Source organism: Aureococcus anophagefferens (assembly GCF_000186865.1).
Source record: "Aureococcus anophagefferens unplaced genomic scaffold AURANscaffold_6, whole genome shotgun sequence".
Lineage (NCBI taxonomy): Eukaryota > Pelagophyceae > Pelagomonadales > Pelagomonadaceae > Aureococcus > Aureococcus anophagefferens.
Window position 1 is genome coordinate 1,971,459 of NW_008705566.1, and position 20,004 is coordinate 1,991,462.

At 71.5% G+C, this 20,004-nt stretch overlaps 4 protein-coding genes across 4 annotated transcripts; 1 reads left to right on the forward strand and 3 right to left on the reverse strand.

The window, feature by feature from the left end:
- Positions 1 to 4,349: 4,349 nt before the first annotated feature.
- Positions 4,350 to 5,042, forward strand: AURANDRAFT_24138 (hypothetical protein; the record flags this gene model as incomplete). The annotated part of the gene is made up of 1 exon (XM_009037364.1): positions 4,350 to 5,042. The coding sequence occupies one exon, from the start codon at positions 4,350 to 4,352 to the stop codon at positions 5,040 to 5,042; it is 693 nt and encodes a 230-aa protein (XP_009035612.1).
- Positions 5,043 to 7,105: 2,063 nt separating this feature from the next.
- On the reverse strand, positions 7,106 to 7,366 carry AURANDRAFT_8836 (hypothetical protein; the record flags this gene model as incomplete). The annotated part of the gene is made up of 1 exon (XM_009037164.1): positions 7,106 to 7,366. A coding segment is annotated over one exon (261 nt), but the record flags the coding sequence as incomplete, so codon positions are not given.
- Positions 7,367 to 9,903: 2,537 nt separating this feature from the next.
- On the reverse strand, positions 9,904 to 11,367 carry AURANDRAFT_23948 (hypothetical protein; the record flags this gene model as incomplete). The annotated part of the gene is made up of 1 exon (XM_009037520.1): positions 9,904 to 11,367. One exon carries the CDS (start codon positions 11,365 to 11,367, stop codon positions 9,904 to 9,906), a length of 1,464 nt encoding a protein of 487 aa, XP_009035768.1.
- A 4,876-nt stretch (positions 11,368 to 16,243) lies between these two features.
- On the reverse strand, positions 16,244 to 18,979 carry AURANDRAFT_6752 (hypothetical protein; the record flags this gene model as incomplete). Its single annotated transcript, XM_009037138.1, has 2 exons — positions 16,244 to 16,636; positions 18,866 to 18,979. Coding segments are annotated over 2 exons (507 nt in total), but the record flags the coding sequence as incomplete, so codon positions are not given.
- Between the last annotated feature and the right edge of the window lie 1,025 nt (positions 18,980 to 20,004).

Sequence of the window (20,004 nt, forward strand, 5' to 3'; positions counted from 1 at the left end):
GTCGTAGGCGCGCAGCACCGTGCGCCGCGCGGCGAGCACGTCGTCCCTCGGGATGAGGCCCCGGAGCACGACGAAGCCGTCGGTGGCCAGCTTGCGGCGCGCCTCCTCGAGGAAGGCGTCGGACTCGACGTCGCTTGCGTCCACTGGTGCTGCGGGAAGGATGCGCACGACGCCGGCGGCGGCGGGTGCTGCATCGAAGACGGCGGCGCGCGCGCCCAGCCGCAGCGGAGGCTGCCCATCAGCTTCGACGTGCCCATGCGACAGCGGGGCAGCCTTCTCGCTCGAGTCTCGAATGCCATGCTCGGCGACTGCAAGGAGACCATCAATGTGAACCTCAAAAACGATGTAGACGAAACGATGGGGAGCCGCTTCCGCGTCGCCATAGCGGCAGCCTGGTGCTGCGCCGTCGCCAGCACCGCGCGGGAGTACGTGTGCGACGCGGCGCTGACGATCGACTACGACGGCGTCGCCGTGTCGCTCAACTACGAAGGCTGGGTCGACCTCGACGACCCGATAGCACCGGCGGAGCTCTCGCCGGAGACGCTCTCGTCCGTCTGCGGCGCCGTCGCGGCGCGGGATCCGCGCTGCGCGCCGCGCATCCGACCCATGGTCATGGCGGAGATCGCGCGCGCGGCGACGGCGCGCGCGGCCGCGGCGCGCGACCGCCGCGTCGCGCGCGACCTCGAGCTCCTCGTCGGCGACGCGTCGCTGGACGGCTCGCGGACGCTGCGCCGCGCCCTCGCCGTCCGCGGCGGCGCCGACCGCGTCGCGCTCTTCGGCGGCGGCGCGGCGAACGCGGGCGCGGCCGCGCTCGCCGCCTTCGCCGGCGTCGCCGTCGCGTTCGCGACCGGCTGCCCGGCCGGCGTCGTGCGCTTCTACCGAGGCCGTGCGACCTGCGGCGTGCCGGAGAACGCCACGCTCGTCTTCGTGACGGACTGCGCGGGCGTCGACGCCGCCGCGATCGCCGCGCTCGCGGCCCGCGGCGCGGCCGTCGCCGCGGACGGCGCCGACGCCTGCGCGGCGCGCCTCCCGACGGGCCCGGACGTCTACCGCGACGCGGACCTCGCCTTCGCGCCGCCGCGCGCGAAACAGCGCGCGGAGGCGCGCGCCTACGTCACGGGCGGCGGCGCCTGGTCCGCCGACGGCCATCTCGGCGCGGAGCACGGCCTCAACTTCGACGAGCCCCTCGCGGCCTTCGTCGCGGCCCTGCGGCCGCGAAACCTCTTCGAGTTCGGCAGCGGCCTGGGCATGTACGTCGACTACGCGTGCCGGTGCGGCGCCGACGCCGCGGTCGGCGTCGAGCCGGGGGACATGCACGGCTTCGACGGGGCGATCGCGGCGTCGGCCTGCGCGTCCTACGTCGCCCTGGACGCGTCGGCCCCGGGCGGGCCGGCGGCGCTGCGCCGGGCGCTCGCGGGCGCCCACGACGTCTGTCTGACGGTCGAGGTCTTCGAGCACGTCCGCGCGGACGCGCACGGCCCGCTCCTCGACGTCCTCCGCGACGTCTGCGCGGGCTCCCTCGTCTTCTCCGCGTCGTCGGACGTCAACGACCAGGGCCACGTCGCGCCGCGGCCCCAGGGCGAGTGGCGCGCGCTCGTCGAGGCCCGCGGCTTCCGCTACCTCGACGCGACGACGGCGTGGCTCCGCGCCCGGCTCCCGCCGCGCAACGTCGCGCACCGGGCCAACGTCATGGTCTTCGCCGCGGCGGGGACGCGCATCGCCGACGGCGACCTCCCCGAGGCACACCTGCCCTTCCCGCCCGTCGACGGCGGCGAGGAGGCCCGGGCCGCCGCGCTCTGGCCCGGGCTCGCCGCCGCGGCGCGACGAGTCTAGCCGGATTACGACGCGGCTACCGCGCGTCGACGGGGGGCACAACAGTGAGCACAGGGGGGCGGAGTTCGGCGGGGGCCTAGACCTCGTTCTTGTACTCCTCGAGCTTGGCGATGGCGCCGGTCTCGAGGAACTCGTCGATCTTCGCGGCGGACGACTTGCCGATGCCCGGGAGCTTGGCGGCCTGCTTGCCCGACGTGATCTCGTCCGTCGTCTCGGCGAGCGCCTTCGCGACCTTCTTGTACGCGGCGCCCTTCATGCGCTCGCCCTTCTTGAACTCGAACTCGGCGAGCTCCGCGAAGGCGGACGCGAGGGCGCCGTTGCCCTCGGCGGCGCAGTCCACGGCCTTCTTGACGCCCCAGAGCTTCTCCGCGGCGGCCATCGCCGCGGCGACGTCGAGCGTCCCGTCGGGCGTCAGCAGGTCGCGGCAGATGGGGCCGAGCTGCTGGCGCGCGGCGTCGAGCTCGGGCACGTTGGCGCCCCGGGCCTTGCAGCGGCCCGCGAGCTCCTCGGCGATGGCCCGGAGGTCGCCCATGGCGACGCCCGACCGCGTCTCGGCTTCGACGGGCGGGAGCGACGGCTTCGCCTTCTTGGGCGTCGGCGCCTTGGCGTCGCCGCCCTCGGCCTCGCGCTTCGGCGCCTTCTCTTTCTTCGGCGGCTTCGGCGGCCAGTCGACGTCGGGGTCGTGGAAGTCCGAGATCATCTTGGCGACGAGCGCCTGGTCCTCGGGCCGGACGTCGTCCCAGCCCGCGAGGTCGTCGGACGACTCGACGAACTTGGACGTCTTGCGCATGCCCTTCATCATCTGGAAGAAGGGGATCAGCTTGTGCCAGCCGCACATGTCGATGGGCTCGCTGCCGTCGCCGCGGTCCATCTGCGTGATCTTCCCGATGCGCAGCTCGCCCTTGGGGATCTTCTCCTTGCTCTTCTTGCACGTCGCCGCGCCGCTCTTGGCGTACTCGATGGTGTAGCGGCAGGCCGACATGGTCGTCTCCGGTGGCGGTGGGCGGGCGGGGTGGCGCGCGCAGGCGTGGACAGGCACGCGGAAGCACCGAAGCAGCTTTTGAACAGCGAGCCGAACCGGCGCCGCCGGCGGACGGCGTCGGCCAGGTGCGTCGTCGCGCGCCAGCACTGGCCCGGAAGGAAAGCCGAATCCTTACGCGTCGCTCTGCTGGCTCGACTGGAGCTTGAAGTCCTCGGACATCATGAGGTCCTCCTCGGACATCATGAGCGCGTCGTCGTCGTCGTCGTCGTCGTCGTCGCCGAGGCGCGGCGCGGGGCCGAGGTCGACGCGGTGCGTCGCCTTCTCCCGCGCGCCCGGCTCCGGCGAGTCCGGCGCCGGGCGGAGGCTGTCGTCGTCGGCGTAGGACAGTGCGTCCTTGTCCGGCGAGTCGACGCGCTTGAAGAGCGTCGGCTTCTCCGGCGGCGGCCCCTTCACGGGCGAGAAGGACACGTCGGAGACGTCGTCCGCGACGTCGTCGTCGAGGAGTAGGTTCCCGCGGGGCGAGTTTGATTTTGACGACGCGCCGTCGCGCACCTTGTGCCAGCGCGCGTCGTAGCCGAGCGCCGCGAGGCGGCCGCGGAGCGCCTCGACGGACGCGAGGATCCGAGTTTGGCGCCGCGCGACCCACGCGCCGTCGCTCCGGAGCTTCCGCCGGAACGCCGTCGCGACCTTGGCCCAGCCGGGGCTCTTGGCGGCGATGGGGCCGTCGCGCTTTTTGCCGGAGAAGGCTTCCACGGCGGCCCGGAGGCGCACGAGCTTGAGCGCGCGCTTCGCCACCGGCGGCGGCGCGCCGAAGAGCCGGTCGTGCTCCGCGCTCGTCGCCTTGGCGTTGCGGAAGGGGCCGGGCGTCCAGCCCGCCTTCGGCGGCCGCCAGTCCAGGGACTTGGGGTGTTTTGCGGGTTCCGCGACGAGGACGTAGGACCCCTTTTCCGGTTTTCCGAGGCGGTCGTGGCGCCGCCGCGTCGCGACGCGGTCGACCTTGGCGACGCGCGCCGCGACGGCGGCTTTCTTCGCGCGCTCCGCCGCGTCCGCGGCCTCGGCGGCGGCGCGGCGCCGCGCGGCCTCGCGCGTCGCGAGGCGCGCGGCCTTGGCCTTGTCGTACCAGGGCAGCGCGTCGGGCCGCGGCCGCGCGGCCGCGCGCTTCGCGGCCTCGGCCTTGCGCGTCTGGTCGCGCTTGTAGGCGGCGATGCGCCGCTTCGCTGACGCCACGGGGTCGAGGTCGCCCGCGTCGCCCCGCGCCGCGCGCGCCGCCGCCGCCGCCTCGGCCTCGCGCGCCGCGGCGGCCTCGGCGTCCTTGGCGGCCTTGTACTTGGCGCGCTGGCAGCGCGTCGCCGCGTGCCGCGCCGCCTCGAGCGCCGCGTTGAAGGCGCTGCGTTTGTGGTCGCCGCGCCAGACCGTGTGTTTCTGGAACTCGTCCTGCCGCTCCCCGAAGGTTGCGATCATCGTGTTGGCTGCCGCAAACCGGAAGGGCAGCGTTTTTGTTGCCCTGCAAGATGAGCAATTTTTTGAGGCAATAATGGGCGCCGCGCGACACCTCATCGCGCTGGCCCTGCTGCTCCGGCAGACGCGCGCCACGACGCTCGCCGGCGTCGTCTTCGAGCACGGCGTCGTGCTCGGCGCGGACTCGCGGGCGACGACGGGGTCCATCATCGCCGACTCGTCCTGCGACAAGCTCCACCCGCTCTGCGGCAACTGCTGGGCCGGCGGCTGCGGCACGGCGGCGGACGCCGACGAGCTGACGCGCCACGTGGCGCTCGACATCCGCCTGCGGGGCCTGCGCGCGGCGACGACGGCGATCGCGGCGCCCGCGGCCGTCGACGTCGCGACGGTCGACGAGGCGCGGGGCCTGCTGCGGCGGCGGCTCAAGTCGTCGCGGCTCCAGTGCGGCTTCGTGCTCGGCGGCGTCGACGCGACCGGCCCCAAGCTCTACCGCGTGGAGCCCGACGGCGCGACGGCGTCGTCGAAGTACGCGGCCATGGGCAGCGGCCAGTTCGGCGCGATCGCGCGCATCGAGGCCGCGCGCCACGCGCCGACGGCGTCCCGCGACGACGCCATCGGCGTCGTGCGCTGCGCCATCGAGGCGGGCATCGCCTGCGACACGGGGTCCGGCGGCGAGGTCCACCTCGTCGTCATCGAGCCCGGCGACGCCGGGGCCGTCGTCGCGACGCGGCTCCAGTTCGAAGCGCGGCCGCCGGCCCGGGGGAGGTGACTAATCTAGGTGACTAATTCGACTTAGGAGCTGTGCAGGTTGCGCCGGAGGCGACGAAAAAGACCCGGGGAAAAGAGGATGGCGCCAGCGATAGCGATCTTCTTGGCGAGCGGCCCGAAAAAGCAGTAGAGGCAGAGGCACGGGCCGAGAGTGAAAGCAGCCGACAGGAGCCAAGCTAGGTGGGGAGCTTCGCAGAGCATCAGCTTCCGACGCGAGGCGTGATCGTTGGCGTGCGCGCGCACGCAGAAGCGGAAGTGCTCCGCGGCGGCGACAAGGTCGTGGTCCTCGAGGCGGATGTCGCCCGCGTTGTAATGCGCGGTCGAGGCTTCCTGCAAGTTCTCGCCGAAGCCCGTAATGGCGTCGTCGAAGGCCGCCAGCGCTTCGGTGCGGCGGCCCAGCATTTTCAGGACGACGCCCTTCATCACCATGGCCCCGGCGTTCGTCGGCTTCTTGCCCAGCGCCACGTCGAAGAGGTCGACCGCCCGCCCGCAGTCGCTCGGCGACCCGCGCAGCATCAGGGCCCGCGCCGCGTTGTATTCCAAGAGGCCCGCGTTGCTGCCCCCTTCCCCGTCCCCGAGGCCCGCAACGATCATCTGCTCGAAGAGCGCGATGCCGCCGTCGACGTCGCCCTCGTCGACGAGGCACCGCGCCTTCATGTGCATTGCGCGCGGGTGGCCCAGCGCGAGCGCCTCGTCGAGCGCCGCCTTGGCTTCGCCGGCGCGCCCCCGCTCCAAGAGCCGCTCGAAGCGCGTCACGAGCGCGTTGCCGCGTTCGTTCGTCGACGTGCCCTTGTGGGGCGCCTTCCGCGCGCGCCGCCGCTGCGCGCAATCGCGCTTGTGCGCCTTCCAGTGCGCCTTCTGGCACTTAAATCCACAATACCGGTCCACCATGCACCCCCGGCACCAGCGCAGGTTTTTCGGGTGGAATCCCTTCCCGCAGCCGCTGCAGATCGCCAAATTCGACGCCTTGGTGAACGCAGGAGGGTTGGACATCTTCTCGAGTGCTCCGCTGATCTGTGAAGGTGATTCGAACGAGGCCCGGCTGTCCGGCGCACGCGACGCAGCCCTCAGAGCAGGGGGTCAAGGCCTAGGCCAAGGGGATCTTCAAGTATCCCCGTGCCTAGGCCCCCAGCTTTTGATTGAGGGAAAGATGCCAGATTCAACACTTGGGCGGGTATGGAGGGCTCATTTTGAGCGCTTTGCATCGCAGTCGTAGCAGCCATCTAGCTCATTTTGAGCGCTTTGAGTGCAGTCGTAGCAGCCTCGCACCACCAAAACCAATGGGCCTCATCGACGCCGTCGACGCCGGCGCCTGCGCCGCCCTGTGGCGCTCCGACGATCCGAAGCTCTACAGCGCGGCGCTCGCGTCCCTCGAAGCGAAGCAAGCGACGAAAAAGACCAAGTACGGCGACCTCAACAAGCTCCACGCCAAGTGGGTCGCGCTCGAGAAGACGCTGCGCAAGAACGGCGAGCTCACCAAAAAAGAGCTCCAGACGGTCATGTCGTTCAAGCTCACGCGCGGCAAGATGCGGCCGCTGATGCGCTTCGTCGACGCCGCGGACGACGGCGCCGTGCGCTCGGCGTCGCGCGCCGCGCTCCGCGCTCGCGGCGGCGTCATCGTCCGCGGACTGCGGCGCGGCCTTCGGGAGCATGTCCCTGCCCGGCGTCGGCGTCGCGACGGTGTCGGTGATCTTCGCCGCCGCGGACCCGCGCTTCGCGATCATGAGCGACGCCGCGCTCGAGGCCTGCTGCGGCGCGCCGGCGCACAAGAAGACTTATGGGTTGGACGAGTACCGCGCGCTGCTCGACGCGCTCGAGGCCAAGGCGGCAACACTCGGCCCTGACTGGTCGCCGCGGTCCGTGGAGATCGCGCTCTACGCCGCGAGCCTCGTCGCCGGCCCGAAGAAGCGGAAGCGCGAAGAGTAAGCGATATTACGCGCCTCGGAGGAAAATCGCCTAGTGGTGGTGGAAGCCGCCGGGGAAGCCGCCGGGGAAGCCGCCGCCGCCGGGGAAGCCGCCGCGCATGCCGCCCTGCGCGGCCTGCTGCTTCGCCATCTCGATTTTCTGCTCGACCTCCTCGCGGTCGTGGCCCTGGTCCCAGAGTTTCTTGCGCTGCGGGTCCGTGAGGAACTCGTAGGCGTCGTTGATCTTCTTGAACTGGACCTCGGCCTTGCTCTTCTCCTCGTCGCTCTTCGTCGAGAACCGGTCCGGGTGCCACTTGAGCGCGGCCTTCTTGTAGGCCTTCTTCATCTCCTGCTCCGACGAATTTTCGTCCAAATCCGGGCCGACCTCGGCGTACAGGTTCGGCCGGTTCGCCTTCTTGAGCAGGAACTGCGCCTCCTTGTACTTGCCGACGACGGCGCGGTCCTGCTTCGTCTCCGGGATGGCCTCGAGGCACTGCTCGAGGAGGTTGATGGCGTCCTGGTAGCGGCCCAGGCCCTGGAGCGCCTCGGCGCCGAGGAGGAACGCCGACTTGGAGCCCGGCGACGCGTGGTAGAGCGCCGCGGACGCGTCCGAGTGGCACTTGCGCCAGCACGCCTTCAGCGACGCGTTCTTCTCGTCGCCCGTGGGCTGGCGCTTCGCCTTCAACGCGAGGAGCTGGTAGGCCTTGGCGCGGCGCACGTGCATGGACGCGAGGAGCTTCTTGTCGTCCTCGTCGATGCCGATGCCCTCCGTCGCCGCCTTCACCGCGGCGTCGTAGTCGCCCTTGTTGATCGCCGCCTCGACGTCGCCCTTGACGCGCTCCGCGTCCTTCGTGCCCCGCCGGAGCTTCTTGAGCTTCGTCTTGAGCGCGTCGTCGTCGGGGTCCATCTGGAGGCACGCGGACACGTGCGCGGCCGCCTTGTCGCGGTCGCCCACCGCGACCAAGGCGTCCGCGCGCGTCGTGTGCGCCTCCACGAGGTCCTGGCCCCGGAGCCGCTTCGACGCCAGGGCCTGCATGGCCTCGCGCGAGCCGTCGTCGTACTCCTTGAGCCGCACGTGGCATTTCGCGAGCGCGAGGCGGAGGAGCGGGTCGTCGGTGACGCCGCACTCGTCCCGGAGCTTGAGGAAGCAGCGCTTGCCCCGGGAGAACTCGCCGCGGCCCACGGCCTCGTCGCCGGCGCCGCGGAGCTCGAGGTACTGGCCCGCCTCGCTCCGCTTCTTCTTGAGCCCCGCGTCGCCCGTCGACTCGAACGCTCGCTCCGCGACGGCCGCGGCCTCGTCCAAGCGCCCCAAGCGGCACAGCGCCGTGCAGCGCCGGCTCGCGACCTTGGAGCGCGACGTCGTGAGCCGGTCGCGCTCGCCGCCGGGCAGCGCCTCGCGCGCCTCGTCGTCGTCCAGACGCTTCGCGATGACGGCCTCGGCGTCGGCGCAGTCCTTCGCCGCGCGGTCCGGGTCGTTGACCATGAGCCAGCAGGCCGCGCGGTTCGCGTAGACGGCGTCGCGCTCGTCGTCGGACGTGGAGAGGCACTTCGTGTACTGCGTCAGCGCCTCCTTGTAGGCGCCGCGCTTGTAGAGCGCCGCGCCCGCGTCGCGGAGCGCCTTCGCCGTCGCGCAGGGCGCCTTGGGCGCCGCGCCCCTGGGCTTTAGGGACGCCAGCAGCTCCTTGAGGGCGGCGGCGTCCTTGTCGGCGACGTGCTCCAGGCCGAACTCGCAGGCCTCGACGGCCGCGTCCTTGCGTTCTAACTGTTTCAGCGACCGCGCGAGGTGGAGGTGGCCCTTGGGGAACGAGGGCTCCAGCGCGACGACGGCCCTGCCGTCCTCGGCGGCCTTGGCCCACTTGCCCAACGCCTGGTAGCAGGCGCTCCGGTTGCTCAGGTAGAGGTGCGCCGCGCCGGCCGTGAGGTCGACGGCCAACGTGTAGAGGGGGAGCGCGGCCTCGTAGTCCTTGGCGATAAAAAAGCCGTTGGCCTGCTTCTTCGCCGCCTCGGGGATCGTGCTCTGCTTCATCTCCGCGAGGGACTTGCTGCTCTCCACGAGCTCCGCGGGCGCGTTGCCGAGCGCGACGGCCGCGGCTTCCACCTCCCCGAGCGCGACGAGGCTCCGCGTGAGGTGGAAGTGGGCCTTGGCGTTGCCGCAGTCGAGCTTCACGGCGGCCTTGGCGTCGGCGGCGGCTTTGGCCCACTCCTTCAAACTCTGCCAGCAGAGGCCCCGGTTCAGGTAGAGCCGCGCGTCGTCGGGCGTGAGCTCGAGCGCGGCCGCGTACCGCTCGGACGCGTCCGCGTGGTCGCCCTTGGCGAAGAGCTCGTTGCCCGCGGACCGCTGCTTGTCCGCCGCCGACGCGAGCGCCGACGCCAGGCGCCGCTCGCGGCCCTCGACGCAGGCCTCGGACAGCGCCTCGCACCGCTCGACGAGCGCCTTCCGCCGCGCGGCGGCGTCGCCGCCGCCGCCGCCCCCGCAGCCGTCGACCTTGAGCGTGAGCTGCTCCGCGGCGCCGTAGAGCTTGCTCAGCGCGTCCCGCGCGACCATGAGCGTCTTGCGGGACGCGTCGCTGCTGATGTTCAGCAGCGCCTCGTCGAGCTGGCCCTCGAGGGCGCCCGCCTCGGCCTCGAGCCCGTCGAAGGCGTCGGGCGGCGGGCACATGCTCGACGTTTGGTCCTCAGCCACGGCGCCGACGCGACGACGCGACGAGGTCGCGTACGAAGCGGCTCCGGACGGCGTGCGCTGCGTCGGCGCGCGCTCACTCGCTCGAATTTGTCGGCTCAGCTGCTGGTCCTCTGGCGATGTTTGTGGTGCCGCAAAATTGCCGCAGCCTTTGAGGCGTCCTTCTAGGAGGAGAAGTCGAAGTCGAAGGACGACGACGACGACGACGACGCCAACGACGACTCCGACGACGACGGTCCCGGTCGCTCACCACCGCAGCAGCGGCGCACAGAGCCAGGCTAGTCCCAGAGCTTAATGAGGCCGTCCCAGCCGCAGGTGAAGACCCAGGAGGGCTCGAGCGGGTGCCAGGCGCAGCCGATGCAGGGCCCGCTGTCGTGGGCCTGGAGCTTGCGGTAGACGCGCGTCGTCTTGAAGTCCCAGAAGAAGAGCTTGCCCTCGCCGTCGCCCGAGGCGATGAACTTGCCGTTGGGGCTGAAGGTGATGCCGCAGGAGTAGCCCGAGTTGAGGTGGCCCTTGAAGGTCTTCTTGCGCATCTGCTTGAGCTTGTCGCGCGCGCCGTAGGTGACGATCGTGTTGTCGAGCGACTGGCCGCACCAGAAGTTCGTCGACGGGTGGAGCTCGACGACGGGCACGGCGTTCATGTGGGGCTCGGAGATGTACTTCATGGGCACGGGGATGTTGTGCTCCCAGATGAAGATCTTCTTGTCGTCGGCCGTGGACACGAAGCGGCGGTCGTCGTCGATGAACGTGATCGAGTTCACGGGCTGGAGGTGGTGGTTGTACTCCTGGACGATCTCCTCGTTGGCCCGCAGGTCCCACTGGTAGATGCGGTTGTCGGAAGCGCCCGCGAGGAGGATCTTGTCGTCGCGCGGGTAGAAGTCGACGCAGTAGCACATCTTCCGGTTCGGCGTCAACGTGTGGAGCGCCGCGCCCGTCTCCGTGTCCCAGACGCGCGTGAAGCGGTCGAAGCCGCAGGTCGCGAAGGTGCTGCCGTCGTGGCTGAAGGTCGCGTCGCGCACGGCCTCGGCGTGGCCCGCGTAGGTCATGAGGCAGCGCCGGTCGTTGTAGACGTCCCAGATCTTCGCGGACCCGTCCATCGACGCCGACAGCATCAAGTGGCCGTACGTGGGGTGGAGCTTGATGCACTGGACGCCCTTGCCGTGGCCCGTGAACTTGTGGACGCAGCGCTTCGGGATGAAGCAGTCGTGGTCGTCGTCGACCTTGGGCCGGAGCTCGCCGAGGTTGGGGCGCGTCCAGCTCCGGCCCTGGTAGTCCCGCATCGCGTCGCCGTGGAACGCGTGCTTCGCCTCGATGGCCGTCGTGTCGCGGTCGTGGCGCGCCGGCAGCAAATGCGAGATCTTCCGCTCGTCGCGCCGGTCGAAGTCCTCGTTCTGGTCGTAGGCGCGCGTCGCGGACTTGGGTTTCGCGACGGCCTCCGCGATCTCCGCCTTGCGCGCGGCGAGGTCCTCCGGCGCGTCCTCGTCGATGTGCTCGGGCTCGGGCGCCCAGACGCCGTGCTCGTCCTCCGTGCCCAGGGGCGCGTCGCCGCCGCGCTTCCGCTTCGCGCGCGGCCGCGGCGCGTCGGCCGCGGCGCCGTCGCCGACGAGCTTTTGCCCGCCCGCGGCGTCCTGCGCGTACCCGAAGCTCTGGAACGTGTGGTACTGCTCGTCGAAGGACCACTCCTCGATGGCCGCGCGCTCCACGGACCCGCCCGCGTGCACGTTCGACGCCTTCAGGTCCATCTGCTGGAGGTGGCTCCCGCCGCCGAACGAACGACTCGGGCCCGCGACTGGCGCGCGGACGAGCGCGGCCGGCAGGTTCGTGCGCATCTCCCCGAAGGCGCCCTGCGCCTGCTTCGCCTTCGACCCGGGCCGCTTGACGACCGCCAGGGCGCCGACGACGGCGGGCGCCGTGTCCACGACCCGCGCGAGCACCGTCGTCGGCGGCGGGCCAAAGTCCTCGCCGGGGGGCGCCGGCGGCGACGGCGCCGCGGGCGCGGCCGCCGACGCGCCGCCGCCGTCGCCGTCGCTGTCGTAATCGCCCATGCCCGGGAGCGCCATCGTGCCGCGGCGCGCGAGTGACGAGGAGCTGGAGCTCGGCGAGGCGGTGATCGATGAGACCTTGAGAAGTGCAATTCGAGGGTGTTTACGCGGGAGCGCATGGTCGGGGGACAGGCTGCCCACCTCGCCTAGGCCTAGCAAGTCTGAGTTCAATAGCATGGGCGCTCAATGTCGTCGCACAGGCTGCCCACCTGGGCGCTAGCGCGCTGCATGCTTCGAACTCTCCTCCTCCTCGCGACGTCGACGAGAGCGCTCGACTGCGTCACGGAACACTTGCCGGTGCACGACCCGGAGGTGGCGCAGTGCCTCCAGACCTGCGGCGCCTGCGACTACACGCGGCTGATCAACGCGTCGAGCATGCTCGCGGCCCTGCGGCTCGCGCGCTGGATGGAGTATCAGCGGCCCGTCGTCGAGCGTCGCCTCGAGGCGGCCGCGAACGCGTCCGTCGCCGCGAACGCGTCCGCGACCGTCTTCTTCGGCGACAGCCTCTTCGCCATGGCCGCGGACAAGGACGAGGCCCTGCTCTGCGCGTCCCGGGCGGCGCCCTGCGCGAACGCGGGCTCGGGCTACGACACGTTCCGCACGGCTTTCGGGCGCGCGTGGATGGTCTGCGGGTCGCGGCCCGGCCTGATCTACGTGCTCTTCGGCACGAACGACCTGCTCCAGGGCGCGTCGGTCGACGCCGTGGCGTCCCGCGCGGCGCGCCTCGTGCGCTACCTGCGGCGCTGCAGCGACGCGGCCGTCGTGCTGGTGTCGCTGCCGCCGCACGCCGCGGGACACAACCACCCCTTCGACGAGCGGGCCGTGAACGCGAGGTACGCGGACGTCGCGGCGTCCGAGAACGCGTCCTTCTGCGATGTCCACGCGCCCCTCGCGGACGACGGCCGCGGCGCGCTCCGCGGCGACGGGCTCCACCTGACGCTCGAAGGCTACGCGATCCTCGCCGCGACGTTGGCCCGATGTCGAATACGGTCAGTTTAAGAGTGGGCGCCGGGGCGCCGCGGGGGAGCGGGATGCTTGGCGGGGCGGGGAGATGGGGAGCGGAGCGTCGGCGCCTCACAGTTTCGACTTCCAGAACTCGCGCACGGGGCTGCCGAGCGCGTCGCAGTGCTGCCACTCGAATTCGGCGTAGACGTAGGGCAGGCGGTCGTAGCTCGGGTTGAAGATGTCGTTGAGCTCGCCGTTGGTGTAGAAGTGCTCGTTGTGGTCGACGAGGTTCTTCCAGAGCCGCGTGTCGTTGTAGTTGTGCGCCGGGTTCACGCACTGGGAGTAGGACGAGCCGTCCCGCCAGATCTCGTCGTAGGGGTAGGGCGACAGCCGCTTCCACTGCCAGTAGCGCTCCACGGACGAGTGCGTGAGGTAGAAGACGGGGTCGAGCGGCGCGCCGCTGTCCATCATCGTCCCCAGGAAGCCCGCGTCGCAGATCTGCGTCGACAGGGCCATGAAGATCTCGTCGGCCTCGGCCAGGGACCGGCCGTCGGCGAAGTGGACGCGGCGCGAGCCGTCGGCGAGGTAGGGGCCCCGGGACCGGTCCGCGCGGACGACGAGCAAATCGCGCGCGCGCGAGGACCACGCGCGGTGCTTGAGCCAGTCGAGCGCGCCCTGCTTCTCGAGGTGCTCGTAGGCGGCGCCCGGCGCCTCGGACCGTTTGATGGCCGCCGTCTCGTCCGTGCAGGCGCACATGCAGTCGGCCTGGGCCGTGTCCGCGGAGCAGTAGTCCGGGCACGAGATGAGCTCGGACATCCACGAGCCCTTGGGGTTGAGCTCCTGGAAGAGCGTGTAGGTGTCGATGCGCCCGCCCGGCGCCATCCAGAAGCCGTCGGACATGTACTCCTGGGCGTCGATGGCCCACATGCCGCCGATCATGTTGTGCACCGTGCCGTGCGGGTCGTACATGACCTGCAACGAGAACATGTCCGTGAGGCCCGCGGACCCGCAGCCCTCGGTGCAGTTCTGCGTGCCGTTGTACCACACGTCGAGCTGCATGACGTTGTGGACGTCCGTGCAGGTCGGGAAGTGGTTCGTCACGTAGCCGTAGGACTTGAACGTCCGCGTCAGGAACGGCGTGTTCAGCGTGTTCCACGCGGACCGCATCAAGCCGTACGCGTTCGTGTAGGACGAGTAGTTGCGCTTGTCGTCGCGGAGCATGGGCAGGTGGTCCCAGTAGCCGCCGTCGTCGACGATGTTCAGGTCGTTCTCGGGGCGCAGCGTCCCCAGGAAGTCGGGACTAAAGATCGACGACTCGCGCCACGACGACAGGTTGCCCGTCGCGTTCACCTTCGCCGCCTCGATGGTGTAGTCCCAGTAGGGCAGCGCGACGGCGGGGTCCACGACCTGCACGGACCGCTCCAGCTCGAAGTTGATGGCCACGTGGCTGTTCATGAAGCCCGCGCCGTCGTGGAAGCCGTCGCACGCGAACGCACCCGCGTCGACGAGGTGGAGGCGGATGAAGTAGTCGATGCCCTTGTAGTCGTCCGTGCCGTATCGCCTCCGGCCCTCCTCCGTCGTCACGAGCCAGAGCGTGCGGTAGGCCTCGAAGAAGCGGCCCCGGTCCTCCTCGAAGAGGCCCCGGAGCTCGCGCCTCACGTACTTCACGTGGACCAAGCCCCGCGTGCGCTTGTCCGCGCTCGTCGACGCCATCTCGACGACGAACGTGCCCGCGTTGAGGAACTCGTGGACCATGCCCGAGCCCTCGTAGGCCTCGCCGGAAGGCTGGGCCCTGCCCTCCTCCCACACGGACCACTTGTACGTCGCGTCCGACAGGTAGTCCAAGGGCTCGAAATACGTCGCCCGCCGCGGCTCGACGATGACGCCCTCGAGCCAGGGGTAGTCCTCGCCGATGGGGCCGTCCCGTAAAATGTACTTGTTGTGCACCGTGAACGAGGGCTCGAGGCCCCGCATCTCCGGCACGACGACGCGGTAGCCCTCGTCCCCCAAAATCGCGCCGCTCCGCTTCGCGATCCCGCCCCGCGACGCCGCGGCCGCGTCCGCCGCCTCCGACGTCGCGACGCGCGTCATGAACTGGGACATGCCCGGCCGGCGCCGCGTCAGCGTCGCCGCGCCCGCGAGCCCGACGGCCGCGACGAGCGCGCCGACGACGAGCGGGCCGGCGCGCCGACTCCGCGGCGCGTCCTCGACGCCGCTCATGTCGTCGAGCGACGCCATCGCCCCCCGACGCGACCGCCCGAGAGACCGCGCGGGCCCGTCCGGCGCGACGCACACGGGCAGCCCGACACCCTCCGAGGCTGTGCGCACACCAAACCAAGAGTAACTCAAAACCTGGATACCGCCGCCTGGGGTACAAATCTTCAGCGTGAACTACAACCCGAACCGCGAGCACTTGAGAGGCGCCTCGGCAGACGATGCGCCTCGGCCTCGCGGCCGCCGCGACGCTCGCCGCGGCGCTCGCCGCGGCGCCGCAGCGCCACGTGCACCACCGCGCGAACGCGACGCACGGCCACCACCAGGGCCGCTGCAGCGGCGGCGTCGCCGCGGCGCCCGCGTCCCTCGTCGCCTACAAGCTGCCGGAGACGGGGTCGACCTGGTTCGCCGAGCTGCTCAACGACTTCAGCGAGGCCGTCGCCGTGCAGCACCAGTGGATCAAGGAGACGTGGGAGCGGCCCGCGTCGGCGACGGCGGCGCGGCGCGGCGAGTTCCTGCGCCTCGCGGCGCGGTGCGAGACGCACAGGGGCGCGTGCTACGCGGAAAAAAACGCGACCGTGCGCCACGCCTGCCTGCCCGGTCGACCGGTCGACGCCGGCGTGCGACGTCGGGCGGCCCGCGAGAAACGCGACGCTCCCGGGCGCCGGCGGCTCAAGGCGACGCGGACGCGGCACCTCGACGCGGCACCGGCGCCTCCGGAACGGGAAAAAAAACATAATAATGCCTGCTCCTCGTCCCGCGGCGACGGGCGACGGAACGCGACGGTGCGCGGCGTCACCTTCAACCCCGTCGTCCTCGCCGACCCGAACGCGACGGCCGCCGCGCTCTGCGAGGACGCGGCTCGCGCGCCGAAGCGGCCGCGGCTCCTCGTGGCCTTTTACCGCGCGAACGTCGTCAAGTCCGCGCTGTCGCACGTCCTGAAGGACCTGGCCAAGAAGAAATCCCCGCGGTGCACGCGCTGCGGCCAGGTCGACCGGTCGAACCCGGCGTGCGACGTCGGGCGGCCCGCGATTAACGCGAGCTTCCTGCTGGAGCTGGCCGTGGAAAAGCGCGCGGCGACGTTGGACCTGCTGGCGCTCGCGCGCGCGAGCTGCTGGCCGACGGCGGTCGCGCGCTACGAGGACCTGCAGGCCGACGCTCCCGGGACGCTCGCCGCGCTCTTCGCGCCCCTCGGCGTCGCCGGGCGCGCGCCGCGGCGGCGGCGCCTCGCGGCGCAGACGAGCCGCGAGGACGTCGCGGGCCGCGTCGCGAACAAGGACGAGCTCGTCGCCTACTTCGATGCACGCGCGTCGCCGTGCCTCCGGCGCATGCTCAACAGCAGCGCCGTCGACGCGTTCGCGGACTGCTGGCCGTCTTAACCGCGCCCCTAGAGGACCAGGCCGCCGACGCCGCCGGAGAGGACCTTGATGAGCTCGACCTCGAAGCAGATCGTGGCGCCGCCGGGGATCTTGTCGCCGCTGCCCGCGTCGCCGTAGGCGATGTCCGCGGGGATCGTGAGCTTGGCCGTGCCGCCCTCGGCCATGAGGAGGAGCGCCTCCTGCCAGCCGGCGATGACCTGCTTGACGGCGAACTGCGCGGGCTCGCCCCGGGCCCGCGAGCTGTCGAAGACCGTGCCGTCGACGAGAGTGCCGACGTAGTGCACCGACACCGTCGACGCGGCCGTCGGCTGCGGGCCCGCGCCCTCCTTGACGTGCTCGATGACGAGGCCCGACGCCGTGCGCGTCGCGCCCTCGCGCGCCGCGGCCTCCTCCTGGGCCGCGAGGCCCTTGACCTGCTCGTCGGCGACGACCTTGACCATGCGGTCCTGCAGCATCGCGTTGATGTCGTTCGCGTTCGCGCGGAGGATGTCCGTCGGGTCCGCGACCTTGTTCGTCAGGTAGTCCTCGATGCCCCGGAGGATCTGCGGCATCTCCTCCGTCGGGAAGAGCTTGCGGATGTCGCCGAGCTGCGTGGCGACGTTGACGCCCAGAGCGTAGAGCGTCTCGTCCGTGGCCTCGGCCTTGAGCGGCGCGATTTTGGAGATCAGGCTCTTCGGCGGCGACGCCATGAAGGCGACGCTCACCCGCAGCGACAGGAGCAGGGCCAGCGAGTTACAGGCGACCATTGCTGCTTGCACCAGCACACGAGGCCAGAGCTTCACGCATGCACGATAATCGGCGAGGATCGATCAGTGCAAGGTGCCGCTTGTTGCTGTCCAAAGGCTGCCTTGTCATCATGGAACCGCATTGAAACCAGCCGAAAGACACCATCCGCGACGGGGTTCGTCCAGTAGTAGCGGTCGGGGAAGGGCTGCGCGAGGCCCCCGCGCGTACTCGCCGTCGCAATGGTCGCCGGCGAGGCGACGGACCCGCTGCCCTACACGTCCATCATGCAGCTCGGCGGCTGGCCTCTGGAGCTCGCCCCTTATTGTTGCGTCCAGCTCACGCCCCCACCCCCGAAGAAGCGCGCCTGGACGCTGGCGGTCTGGCGCGTGAACAAGGCGCCCGCGGGCCTCCGGCCGACGCCCGGCGCCGACGACGCGGTGGAGATTTCCGGCGAGGTCGTCGCGGCGGCGGTGTACGCGGCGCGCTACGAGCGGGGCCTCTACCGCGCGGACGCGGAGATCACCGTCGAGGGCGGCGCGGGCGACACGCCCTTCAAGCTCTGGTTCCCGCGGGAGGCGGCGCTCCGCGCGCGCTGGGAGGCGGCGCTCGCGCTGTTCGGCGCCGCGGCGCCCGCGGACGCGCCGCCGCCGCCGCCGTACTGGATCGAGGACGTCGCGCGGAAGCTCGCCGAGGACGCGCTGCCCGCGGGCTGGAGCTGCTTCCGCGACCCGTCGAGCGGGAGCGACTACTTCGTGTCGGACGACGGCGAGACGACGTGGACGCGCCCGCTCACCGAGGACGTCGGCGCCGCGGCGAAGGCGCCGCCGCCCGCGACGTCGCTCGCCGTCGCCTGGCTGTTGCAGAAGGCGCTCGGCGACGAGGTCGACGCCATGCTCGACGAGGCCTCCGACGACGCGGCCAAGGACGCGGGCGCGCCCGTGCTCCGGGGCCTGCTCGGGGCGCTGAAGCGCTGCCCGCTCGTCGCGTCGGACGACTGGCCGAAGGTCGTCGACGATCTGTGCGCGCAGATGCCCAGGCTGCTGGCCAAGGCCGAGGCCCTCGAGGCGGGGCCCGGCGGCGCGGGCCTGCCGGAGGAGCGCGGCGCGCGCTACCACCTCCTCCAGGGCGCGGCCCAGCCCCTCTTCTACCTCAGCGCGGGCGAGCGCGCCGCGGCCGACGCCGGCGACTCGTACGAGGCGCGGCTCCAGGCGCGGTGCCGCGGCGCGGCCGGCGAGCTCGCGCCCGACGTCGTCTTCGACGCGATCACGGCGTCGCCGGACGCGTCGGACCTGCCGGACGTGCTCCGGTGCGTCCTCGACGCCGCGAAGCCCCTCGTGGTCCTCCGCCTCGGCCGCAAGCTGCGGCCGCGGACGGAGCGGCTCCGCGCCGCGCGCGGCGCCTTCGACGCCTTCCCGCGGCGCACGGTCGTCGCCGCGCTGCGCGTCGGCGCGTTCCCCTCGTCGCCGTCCTTCGTCCAGGGCCTCGTGGAGCTCATGGTCAAGACGAAGCTCACGCGGTCCGTCTACGGCTCCTACACGGAGACGATCGCGCAGAGCTCCGTGCGCGCGTCGCTCGGCCTCGACGACCTCAAGCCGTGCGAGGGTCTAGCGCCGGACACGGCGGCCGAAGTCGCCGGCGCGACGGACGCGGCGCTGGAGACGCTCGCGGCGGAGTGCGAGGAACACGAGCGCGACGCCGTCGAGCGCGCGTGCGCGCTCGAGGGCTACCGGCGCAAGGCCGAGGCGCTCGTCGCGGCGTACGGGGACGAGGACTATGTGGATCTGGTCTGCACGCTGCACCCGGCCCTCTTCGAGCCCGTCGCGCAGATTTTGACGGACGCGTCCGTGCGCGCCGCGGACGCGGTCGAGGACCTTCTGACGAACTGGGGCGCGGCCCTCGACGACGCGACCGACGACTACGTGACGGCGCTGGACCGCGTGATCCTGCTGGAGCAGCGCATCTCGAAGATGCTCGACGCGGCGCTGGGCCTCGTGCACCGCGCGGCGCGCCGGGACCGGGGCCGCTGGGACGACTCCGTGAAGTGGATCTTGGGCTTGGTGCACGCGTTCCAGCTCGATCTGGACGCGGACGTCGACGACTGCGCCGACGACTTAGCGGCCCTGGAGCGGGCCCACGGCGCCTGCGAGGGCGACCTGAGCCTGCTGGGCGCCGTCGACTGCCCGGGCCTCCGCGCGAAGCTGCCGGGCTTCGTCGCCGAGCTCCGGGCGAGCTGGAGCGCCCGGAGCGCCGCGGCGCGCGCGCGCGAGGCCGACGACTACATCGCCACCTAGTTACTGGGCCCCGAGCTCCACGCGCGTCCGGTCGCGGCGCGCGCGGTCGAGGACGGCCTGCCGCAGCGCCGCGAGCTGGCCCGCCTGCGCGGCGATGACCTGCTCGAGGTCGCCGATCTGGTCCACGAGGGCCGCGTCGACGGTCTGTTTGCCCGGCCCCGGCTGCGGGTCGCCGCCGGGCCCGACGGGCGACGGCGCCGCGCGGACCATGGGGCTGTTCAAATCGGAGACGTCGGAGAAGTCGTCGTCGTCCGCGCGCGCGAGGCTCGAGTGCACGAGCCCCGCGGACCGGATCTCCGCGAGCGCGCTCTTCGAGAAGCCCTCGGCGTCGGCGACGGCGGCGCCCTTGAGGGGCGCCAGCGGCGCGTCGCCCTTCGCCTCGCCCCTCCGCTTCTCCTCGCGGCGCCGCTCCTCGCGCTCGTCCGCGTAGTTCATGGCCCAGAGCTCCAGCGCCATGCGCACGACCTGCCAGCGGCTCGCGCCGCGGATGCGCCGCAGCTCCTCGGGGAAGTCCAGCAGGATCGCGTTGAGCGCCGACTGCGACAGCATCAAGACCTCGACGTACGTGATGGCCACGGAGACGACGCGCCGCTTCGAGCCGCGCCACTTGTGCGTCTTCTTGGACGGGAGCAAAAAGTCCAAACCCCAGATCTCGCCGTGCGTGAGCACCTTGCTTTTCCGGATCGCGACGCCCGACGTCAGGACGTACAACGCGTTCGGCGAGTCGATGGGCTCGAGCGGCGCGTAGAGGATGGGCTCCAAACAAACGGACAGCTCGCGCT